This window comes from Oppia nitens, unplaced genomic scaffold (genome assembly GCF_028296485.1).
Source record: "Oppia nitens isolate AA-2021 unplaced genomic scaffold, nextdenovo-longstitch-racon4-pilon3 scaffold4_pilon_pilon_pilon, whole genome shotgun sequence".
Classification (NCBI taxonomy): domain Eukaryota; kingdom Metazoa; phylum Arthropoda; class Arachnida; order Sarcoptiformes; family Oppiidae; genus Oppia; species Oppia nitens.
Genome location: NW_026533232.1, coordinates 7877627 through 7889480, shown reverse-complemented (window position 1 = coordinate 7889480; position 11854 = coordinate 7877627). Strand labels below are relative to the sequence as shown.

General features: G+C 31.8%; 2 protein-coding genes across 3 annotated transcripts; both read right to left on the bottom strand.

Annotated features, from left to right (window-relative positions):
* Window positions 1-87: 87 nt before the first annotated feature.
* Window positions 88-1845, bottom strand: LOC128959639 (tRNA pseudouridine(38/39) synthase-like). The gene is made up of 3 exons (XM_054305640.1): window positions 1522-1845; window positions 240-1455; window positions 88-170 (listed from the first exon to the last, which is right to left on the bottom strand). The coding sequence occupies exons 1-3, from the start codon at window positions 1591-1593 to the stop codon at window positions 94-96; spliced, it is 1365 nt and encodes a 454-aa protein (XP_054161615.1). The 5' UTR covers window positions 1594-1845; the 3' UTR covers window positions 88-93.
* Window positions 1846-5370: 3525 nt separating this feature from the next.
* Window positions 5371-10925, bottom strand: LOC128959629 (catenin delta-2-like). 2 transcript variants are annotated; one of them, XM_054305625.1, is made up of 5 exons: window positions 10569-10925; window positions 7365-9412; window positions 7033-7284; window positions 6188-6328; window positions 5371-5782 (listed from the first exon to the last, which is right to left on the bottom strand). In XM_054305625.1, the coding sequence occupies exons 2-5, from the start codon at window positions 9390-9392 to the stop codon at window positions 5594-5596; spliced, it is 2610 nt and encodes an 869-aa protein (XP_054161600.1). In that variant the 5' UTR covers window positions 9393-9412; window positions 10569-10925; the 3' UTR covers window positions 5371-5593. The 2 variants fall into 2 exon arrangements, with proteins under 2 accessions (XP_054161600.1, XP_054161601.1); XM_054305626.1 differs by lacking the exon at window positions 5371-5782 and adding an exon at window positions 6029-6086.
* Between the last annotated feature and the right edge of the window lie 929 nt (window positions 10926-11854).

Below are 11854 nucleotides of genomic sequence, written 5' to 3'. Positions count from 1 at the left end.
AAAATTTTATAACATTGTTAAATAAATTTTAACAAATTATTAAACTATATAAATATTTAATAACTATATTTAAATATCAAACATAATTAATAATTATTTTAGTGATTCATTGACTTGATTTGAAAGTTTGGTCCTTTTGTTAGATTTTGATAACCTTCCTTCTAAACTCTCTATAAAAAGTCATTAAATTATAAAAATTATAACAACAAATATAAACAAAACAAAAAAATATAACTGACCACAAACTGGTCTATCCAGCAATGGTTTGTACAGTTTATTGCGAACACCCATAGATAAGGCCTCGATATGTGCACTAAATGTTGAAAAATCATTATCACACGAAAACCGTGTCTTCAGGTCTTCAGTCAGACTATTGAGCATTAGTTTAATGATATCGGCTTTAATCGCATGTCTAGTCCATAGCTTTTGCAAATCAGTTACCAGTTGTGTCAACGCTTTTTTATCATATATCCAGTCATTGATATCATTGTCACTAAATGAACAATCAAACAGAATAAGTGGAAAGTCGGCTGACATACAGTATTGGGGTTTATTTGGATGTTTGTCAATGTCTAACAATTCTTCTATAATATTGGGTTCCTCTTTATGTTGACCGATAAGAAATAGTAGGGCAACAATACATCTGATTTGATGCCATAAGAAAGCTCTTCCGGTGATTGTCAACGTATACATCGAGGAATTGCTGTTAATGTTGTTATCATCAGAAAATTGTTTCAGATCTACAGTAAATATTTTCCTCTTGTAATTAATGACACCGTTATTGATATCCATTTTGCATAAGTTTCTAAAGTCGTGATCGCCTAACAAATAATTGGACGCAATTCTCATGCGATCGATATCGAGATTACTTTTGGGAAACAAATATTTATAGGTTCGAGATTTGCAGCTGAATCGGGCGCTGAAGTCCGACTCTACCGGTGACCAACAAATTACACGAATATTTTCCGGCAAAACGCTATTCAAAATCAGTGAATAATTAATCTCTTGAATCGTTTCATTATCACCAGAGTTGCGTTGATCTTCACGTTCAATGTAGTTCTCTGGAGTTATAACTCCTCTTCCAGTCTTCAGATTAGTTCTGATATCTAATGAAATGATTTGCGAGAAAGCGGACACACCTTTGTCTGTACGACCGCATCGATGATAGTTTGATGTCTGTCGAGACTGAATCAGTCTTGTCTTGAGTAGTGCATCGAAAAGTGGTTCTTCAATGGTTTCTTGTGTCCACTCCTGTGCCGTAAAACCCAAGTAATCCCATCCTAAGTACAATATCTTCATCGCAATGTGTCTCGTCTTATATCGACTGAAATCAAACGGTCTTTCATTTTTCGGACACTTTTTGCTGACTCCGTTGGTCTGAACAGTCTTTTTCATCAATATATTCTTCAGTTGTCTTATGTGTGACTGCATCGACACCACGCGTTCAATCAGTTCCTATCAATTGGTGATCAAAACAACAAATTATTTTGCCATAAGTTTTGGCACAGATTTATGTAAAACCTCTTTCGTGAGTCCGTCCAACTCATCTCTGGTGACGCCATCGCTGACGCTATTATTGTGTAAGTTATCCATATATTATATATGTCGGCCAGAAAAAGGTGTGGTCGGGGATTGAGACCAATAGGACAAACACTCGGGTGTTTGACGTCCCGATTGTTTGGACAATCGGAAAGTGATTATAAATTATTAAAAGACTCACGAAATGAGTGGACAATTGAAAACAAAACAACAAAATAATTGTATTTTTATTATTAAATAAATAACTAATGCTTTCAAACGGTATTTCGTGTAAATTCGTTCAAATCTCACACTCAAAGTATGTAACGATTAAACACTATTATTGCGAACCCTTTTCCCAAAACTATTTATCAATCGTATGGTTTGATTGATAAACCCTTTACTATAACATAGTGTCACGTAATTAGTGATTAGTATCGACACAACTGCCACACTGTTTGTCGTTATTTGTGTTGAGTTTTGGTTTGCAGTCAATGGATGTCAGTGTTAGTCAACAGTCAGTGACGGTGTGTGCGTGACTACAGTCAACACCACTTACCGAACAATTTGTGGTCACTTACCGATAATTAGCGGACAATTTATTGGTAATTATTGAATTAAAATTAAATTTATAACTATAATAGAAATATTGTTGATTTTTTAGTTAGTTTTTATGTCTTAATTATGATGTAATAAGTTATGTATGAGTGTATGGATCCAATTGTATAGTTATATGAGGACAGGTATGTGTTGGGCACCAGTAGTGACATCAGTGAGTGTTTTGTATGATTTCTTGTAGTGATATGTAGTGTTCAGTGATATTAAGCGATGAGAAAATTGTTTACAATTGGTTTGTCGACTATTGTAGACGTGATTATAAATGCCGAGCGATGTCACCGAAGCACTGAATGGTCACCCGATCACACCATAGCCCTCGGCTCGGTATCATCGACCCGACAACTGCTTGTGCTGACCACTGGGCGCATCACTCGGACATGAGTGAAGTGTTCGCCGGAGAGTCGGCAAAGAGTGGTTTGAGTGCAACAGTGGACCCGCAGTACAGCCGACTGCCGAACCAGACGGACAATCATCGGCTCAATACTCATGATATGAGTCCTAAATACACATTCAATCACATCTTCGAGTCAAACAATAGTAGTTTTAATTCAATTGAACGCAACTCTAAATTAAAAGAAGACATTAAATCCGACGATTGTGTGGACAGTCGTGTCGGCGACAACTGTCAAGTGTCCGATAATGAGTGTGAAGACAGTCGTGTTAATGACAACTGTGACGTTACCGACCACTGTGTCGACAGTTTTGTGAACTCAAACTATGAAACTATTGACGAGTGTTGTGACGACAGTTATGTGAACTATAGATACGAAGTGACCGATGAGTGTGTGGAAAGGTATGTGACCACGAGGTGGGATCACGTGAACGGCACGTATAGCTCAACAGGAGTCTGGCGGCCGTGGAATCAGATGACTAGTGCCGTGTCTTTTGAAGCAACAACTCTTCATATACTGCCTTATGTTGACATCGATATCGAGGGCGAAGACAATGACAATGAAGTAGATGTAGAAGACATTAATGAACACAATGTTGAAGACAATGATATGATTGAAGTCCAGATCAATGATAGCCCTCTCAACACTCAATCAAATAATTATAGTTATAATAATAATTATAATATCGATGATAATGATTGTGAAGATATTGCATATAATTAACTTTTATATAAATATATATATTATTTAATTAATAAATAAATGATTGCAACAAAACAAACAAATTGACGACAGAATTAACACAACAATAAAGAAATTAAATAACTATGTCTTGTATTATAAAAATAAATAAATAAATATAAATATTAGGAATAATTTTTGAATAAAAAGTAATTGAATTTTTTTTAAAAATTACGACTAAATTGATTTAATTTAATTTAAATGATTATTTAAATGCGAAAAATTAGATGTATTCCTATTATTATTGTTTTAATTTTTCAACGATAAATAGTATTTAAATACAAATTATATCCAAATCTTAAACTTAAAATCTAATCCTTATTAGAAAAATTATTTTTTTTCTATAATTATAATAATAGTAATACCGTTACTAAACATTTCAATTGAAATTCATATATTTTGAGGCCTAAAAATTAATAGATTTGCCGCTCAAATAATCCGATTTTATGAATGATAGCTATTATACAGTATATTACTAGAAATGGGTCGCAAATTAAAGAAAATTTAAATTTTTAAGCCAATTGTGATGACAAATGAAATTGCATTATAATAGTGTGTCGACAATGACATTGAAAAAACTCTGTCAACAGTTTTTGTGTTAGTTATTGAAGTCAAGTATTGTTCAACTCATTTCACATTTTATACACAAAATAACTACAGTTTATAATTACTATCTATACATATAAAGTAATTTAATAATATAAAGCAATTAATTGTAGTTAAATAAGCAATTGATAAGAATATTCTACCCATAAATGTGTGCTTTATTTTTATCGGTGATGTATATCTGTATCCACAGTATATATATATTAATATAAATGTATATTTAGATCATAAATATGAGAAAAGGCCAATAAATGGGTAAAATTCCAGGTATTATACAATAGTTTTTTTAAATGTTTTAATACAGACAGTCGTTAATATATATAATAATAATAAAATATCGGATACAAAACATTTTAGAATTATTTAAAATTTATTCATATAATTCAATAATAATAAATAACTTTTGGTATCTATATTTGATTTAATTACAATTCATTAATATAATATAATAATAACTAAATAAAGATATTGTAAACAAATTACAAATAAATAATATATGTATTGAATAAAAAACACATATTTATAAGGAAGATGTATTTGTGATGACATTATATAATAATAATAATTATTATTTTATAATAAAATGAAAAAATAAAAAATATTATTTGAATGTTTATAATTTTTTAAAAATGTAAAACCAATTACACATACATTTATAATAAATTTTTATAATTAAGAAACCGTTATAATTTTCAATTTCACTTTTTTTCATTACTTTCAACACTTTAATGAATGATACCCTAAAACAAATGCATAGTTTGTACGAAACATAAAATACTCGTCAAATGTGATAATTATAATTATAAAAGAATATATATATATATATACTGTAATAATAAAATTATTACAATCAATCAAATTATAAATTAAATGCTATTTTCTTTTTTAAAAATGTCAATATTTTATACATAAAATAATTATAATTCAATAAACAAATTCTCAGATTTAAAAAAATTTATAACTTATTTATAAAAAAAAAAATACAAATCATATCTTAAAACACAATTTTTTTCTAAGATTAATACGGATTTTGAGAGTCATTATTAATCGTCATTGATATTGTCAGTAATCAATATTCATTTATTTTATTTTCTATCACTATTTTAATGTTTTGCAACAAATATCTCAACTATTTTTAATTTAAGTAAAAAAACATTGTTTATAAAACAATAATATTTCATAAAAATCAATTTATACTGTATATATTTATATATATGATGGTCGGGTAGGGGCAAGCAATCAATTGCTAATATAGATTTTTATCCAGAGTTTATCAATATATTTATTTAAAATTAATTTATAATTCATCTTTTAAGTCAAAAAATTTGAGCGTTTTATAAGTTTTTATGTATATATAAGAAAAATCATTTGTTAATAGTTTTCACATTACTTACAGTAACAGTATTTATGTTAAAATACAGATAAACAGATATATTTATCATAAAATTAGTATCCATTTGTCAATTTTGTTAGGTTTTTATAGAAAAAACCGCTGATTTAAACAAATGATTGGCACAACTATTACTTTCCAAAAAAATTGTTTGTCATTACAATTGTATAATTTGTATATTATTTTTTCTTTTGAATAAAAAGTCATTTCAAACACAACAGACAAAAGTAGTTTCAGATATTAATAATAATGGATTCAATTTATGACAACAAATGTATTTATGAATTAATGAATGAATCGGAAACACAGTGAGTGTATTATGAACAGCTCAGACCCAAGAGTCGCCGGCCGGCATTGCGGGCGGATATATGGGCTCATTGTGGTCAAGCATATAGTTATCAGATCCGAGTAAAGCTGTCTGAGATGAGCTGTCGTTGGGGCGCGACGTCTGTCTCTTGCGTTCCCGATTCACCTGAGCGTAGACGGGCTCTGATGTGGGACTTCTGGTGCCGTATGTCTGTTTAATTGTCATTAATAATATTTTTTAATCAATTAGTTATTTATCTCACATAATAAGTAAATTAAGATTCAATAAAAATTTTAGTAAATACTAATCATGCAAAAGAAAGACATACCCGAAAGTCATATTTATTAATAAAAGTTATGATTTTTATAAATATATTAAAGAATAATTTGATGAATTAATGAGCAATTATTTGATTGATTAGTTGATAAAATCATAAAGTATTTGAAAAATTACAAAATGTCGAGTTTTAGTTTGTAAGCAATTTTTTTTAGTAGCCATGAGGTTGAGGCGGTTGCTGTGGACAAGTAGTTAGAGGAATGTAAAGTTATATATTGGTTAGTTTAAGAAGTAATTGTTTTTGTTAGAATAAATGATTCAAATAACAAAATTAAATACCGCTCCGGGAGGATAAACAGGTACTCCAGCCACTTGTGGACGGTGTAGTAATGGTTGCTGTTGTTGTTGCTGTAAATGTTGTTGATTTGGTGATAGTATACCATCCGTATGGTTCATATCAGACAGTGCCAGCTCTTCAGGCTATAGATTTTCAAATTATAAACATAAATAAAATTTATTACACTATTTGAATAAAACAATACTACTGTATATATAAATTAATAAATAAAAGCTAATGTATAAAAATGTCATTATCTAAAAATTATTATTTTCATCATTACTTCAAAACTTTATTAACTATTTCAACCATAAATATTGATCCCATTTTAGCAATTTATATAAGCACTCCAATGTTTTGTTTGTATTCATTAATTTAAAATTCAAATAATATTAAATTTATAGCAATCGTGGGTAACATTTATATACAAAATCTAGATTTTAATTCATTACATGTTATATAACATAGTATTGAAATAATGAGCAATAAATATATTTAATTTATTTATTATTGCGAATACATTTCAATTGTCTTTCATAAACAAAAATTGTGATAAAATTGATTAAAAAGCTCTACGAAAATAAATATATTTAATATATAACAATGAATTCGTGCAAAATTTCAGGTTTTTTGTTGATTAAAAGCTTTATATTTTAGTTTTCATGAGTCAAAAAAAATACTGCCATTTCTTTGTGCATTTTTTTTGGCATATAATATAAATGTCACGTTTTAATGGTTTAAAATGATGTTTCAATTATTGAAAAAAATGTATAAAATTTATGCGAAAATAAGATTAACAATAGTTAAAGTTAAAAGGTCTACAAAAAGTCTACTAAAGTCTACTAACCCTTCTCTGCATTTGACTCATATTAACGGTATGTCCTGTGCCTCCATTACGTGGTAACGTCCTGTCCTCATAGCGGGTACCGCCAACTGTACTCATCGGACGCGTTAAGGTATTATTGGCGCTGTTAGGTGTGGACGTGGAGTTTGTTCTGGACAGTAATGTCCTCGGATTTATTATGAAATGCGATTCTTTCCAACCGGCCTTTTTGTAAACCTCCCTCAGCTCAATGTGTTGCCACATATTAAATAATAACTACATTTAAAATTAATAAAATAATTTCAATTAAAAACATTGATTTATAATTCAACTCAAAAGTTATAAACAGTTATTACCTGAGATGTAAACTTCGAGACTCGCGGCGAAAATTTTCCCTTTTGTTTGACAATAATCGTAAGCCTTTCCAAACCTCCCGCTTCTAACAATGATTTGGCAAAATCGGGATTCTTTGAGATGACCTCATTAAGTGTGGCCAACACAGCGGCTACTGTGTCATCGCTGGCATTAGAGTCGTGCTGTGGATTACCATTTGGTAATTTCGAGACCAAGTCTTTAAGTGCATATTTGCCGATCAGTTCCTTATTCCGAGTATCCATAGCGAGATTCCGCAGAGCAGTGGCCACTGCACACACTACTCGATCAACTTCCATACGTAGCAGTTCCACCAAAATAGGTAAACCTTTTTCTTTACGTACAGCTCCACGAATGTCGATACTTGGCTGCCAAAAACATGCCGATAAGTTTTGTATTGCACCGGCAGCTGCTTCAAGGGTTTCAGGATTGGAACATTCAGATAACAGTGCTAAGTATGGCTGAACTACTTCCGTCTGCCAAAGCAATTCCATTCCTCGGGCTGGCTCTAATCGCGGCCTTTGGATTGTCGACATTGGACTGACAGTACCATTGGCACCACTGTTACCCGAAATGGTCAACTGTTTTGTTTGTGTATCTAATGAGCTGATTGGCGAACTTATAGCTGATGGCGATGTCAGCGAAGTTGATGAATCCTTTGACTTTTTCTTGGATCCACCAAAACAGCCCAAATTGTCGCCGACTTTGTTTCCGAGACCACCCATAATAGCTGCCGCTCGAGATGACGATGGGCTAAGAGAGTTGTTTTGGTTGGCGTAATAGTGTTTGTCATATTCGGGATCAATCACTTCTTGACATCGATAACTAAGATTACGTAGAATACAGACGCAGTTTTCTACAGATTTGTTGTCCATATCATTCTTGCCGATTGCCGACCGCACCAAATATAGCAATGCGTCGACCAGTCCTTCACACTCACGGAGTTTTCGTCGGGCATACTCTCCGGCTGATGACACGTTCCGTAAAACACCGGAACCGTTTCTAAACACTGTCGACCAGTATATGTCACCGCAGTTGTTCATGACTCCGGGCGCTGCGGCGACATTGGGATCAATACTGCGATCCCAACCAGAGTGAGGAATAATAATCACATTCACTAAAACAGTCAGTGCGTCGTCAATGATGGGTCTCTTAAGCTCTTCACTTGAGCTCAGATTCCAGAGAACACCTGTCACTAGTTCTCTGATCTCATTATCCACTGTTTTCCTTAACAGTCTGACCAGTGCGGGAATACCGCTGGCGTTACGAATGGCCCGTTTGTTTTCGTCATTTTGTCGGCCGTAACTAAGGTTGCGAAGAGCGCCGCACGCATTGCGCTGAAGTTCAGGCGTTTCTTGTGATAATAAGTTAATCAATGGCGGAATACCGCCCAACGCACGTGTTTTAGACTTCATGTTGTCGTCCATAAAACACAAGTGTTGTAGATATGCGGCCGCATTGGCCCTCACAATGTTGTTGGGATGGTTTAAAAACTCAATCACTTCATGAAGATCTGGGTCTCTATAGCGCACGTCACCGGAAGAGTCAGCGGGAAGAACGAGATGCTCGACACCGGCCATCGGTCGCATCGGTGCCATCATTGGGTGAGAATTTGACACATAAGGGGACTCTTCCTCGTAAACAGTTTGCGGTATCTGACTGGCGGTCATGTTGTACTGCGGCCCATGCATTGGCCCGACATAGTTGGCGTAGTCATCAAACGAAGGTCTATTGTCCAGATAGCCCTGCGGTGCGTTGTCATAGGTATTGTAGAAACTGCCGCCCGGACTATGCATTTGTGGTGAAGGCCGGCTGCCGTAGCCATACGGATCTTCAATTGCCGGATTCAACGTATGATTAGGTAAGGGCTGGTGTTGCGATTGATCCAATTCATAGTAGCCGGTCGGTGGCAACGGATGATTCATTGCTCCCGATTCTGACACCATTGAAGGTGTGGCCGAACCCTCGTATCGAAAGTTACTGTTCTGATAGGTATTGTTCTGAAGATCCATTCACTTCTTCAGATAAACAACTGTTTGCAAACAAATAATAATAAATTGATATTTAGATCAAAGGTTACTATTTTTTGCATCAATTCCTATATCAGAACTGATCCTAACTAATGATCATCACATCATTAGTAATGAAAAAAAGACGACTTAATTAACAACACGAGTGACGGCATATCCACCCTTCCGGACATCACATCACATGCCATCACTCCTGGGATCGCCAATAGATTCAATGCTATCAATTGACATCCTTTTTATCAATTCAAACACAGCTTTTTCATCATCAATAGTGATGTACTACTCTTAATATCAAGACATGCGTTGTATCGGTATTGCCGACAGTAATGCCTGTCCTCTCCTACTCCTCCCCCTCACACCAGACATCACTAAACCCCCGCACTTATCATATCATTTAATATTGTTTTTACTTTACTTTCAATTATGGGTTAATCAATGATATATATATACCACTGATGATAGCTATTGTACTATATATCTACAAATCATATGATATATACAGTATATATGTTACTAATAATCGGTTAATTCATTGATATTCATCGCATACTATGCTATAATAATAAACAATTTGAATATAAAAACCATAAAAATTGAACTAAAATTACATAATAATAGCAATCAAATAGTATTAATGCATTCATCCATTCATTAATTAATGACTTATTCATTAATAAACACATCATTAACTCAAATGACTGTCATTTAAATATATGAATATTATATAAAATATTATACAAAATATTATATATGATATATACTGTATATATCCGTAATATCCAAAAATTAATTGAAAAACAATTGACAATTAATACATTTGGTGCAAAATTTGTCAATAAATTATTTTTTTTAAATTACACCTAGACACTATTTATAATATGCAATATTATCATGGTCAATCAATGTAATGGTCACTTTATCACTAACTATATGCAAACATATACATAGTTTATATGATATATATATAGGGAAAGGCCTAACTCGCCGCCCGGCGCTCATTGACTGTCAATATTAATGAATGTCATACAACAGTGACTTCAAGTTTGTCTCTCTTTTTATTTTATTTTAATGACATTATTATTATTATTGTCACTAATTATTATAACATTGAAAATGATATATCAATGGTCTGTCTATGATATGATTGAAATCACTTACTGTATGACAGGTCAGTCATGTTTGCCATCCATTAGGCGCTCAGTTGTCATCCGTAGACACACTCACACATCAACACAACAACAATTCAAACATCTTTGGCTAACATATCAAGTGATGGTCACTACTAATCAATGATTTATATGATATATAATATTTAATGGGATGTCATGTATGAGTTGTCACTAAACTAACCAAACAAAACACATCACTAATTAAATGAGTATTATTTTAATTGAATACAACAAACACTAAATATTAAGTAATATAATATATTTTGGTATATATTTAGTACTGTATAAGCAATGAATAAAATACATTGAAAAATATTTTTGAAGTCAATAACATTGTAAGCAGTTTTCACTACACATATACCTAAAACATACATACAGTCAGTGTATGAGAGTTTTTGAGACCATTTTGTTTTCCATAGAAACCCTCTCCTCAATTGCATACACACCAGCTCTACACCAGTCCTACAACAACATCCCTGTCCCTCCCTCAAGGCTATGTACACATTGTATACCAGTATATTAATAGTAATAGTAATGTATGGATCAACACTACAGTAGATACAGTAGATTTGCACATTGTGTAGACATAACAATAAACCCAAAAACCCAATATTCAAAAATAAAGTAACGAAAATACAAAACTAATTTAATTTTTAAATGCAATCTAAATTTATTAAATTATTCATCAATAATATATTATATTTTATTGTAATAATTTTCAAAAAAAAAAAAATTAATTTAATAGATTTTATAATAAGTTAAAATAAAAGATATGCTATTTATATGTAACTTTCAAGTTGAGTCAAATTTTTATATAATTATATAATAATTAGTTTTTACATTATATTTTTAATGTTAATTAATATTATTTTTTAAAATATTAACTAAAACTAGTAAAACTCAAAACCATTAATAAAATGAAAACCGATATTTGAAAACCCGAACCAAACCCGTATTGTACTCTATTATACTTTATATATAACCCGCGTTCTTATAATTTGATAGTTTATTACTTATTAATTTCAATCAAATATCTCTACAACTATTTTCAGCTCAATTGCTATCAATATTTCAACAGAATATTCATAATTAAAATTATTTATCGCAAATAACTAATCATTTTTTTTGCTAATGATTATACTTTTAATCAATACTTTGTTGCCCATCACTGCACAACACCCAACACAAGTGAACAGTACAGTACTTGTATTGTAATTTTGCTAAATTAGGACTAACATTGAAAAAATAGACACAAAAACAGGCACTGTATGAGGG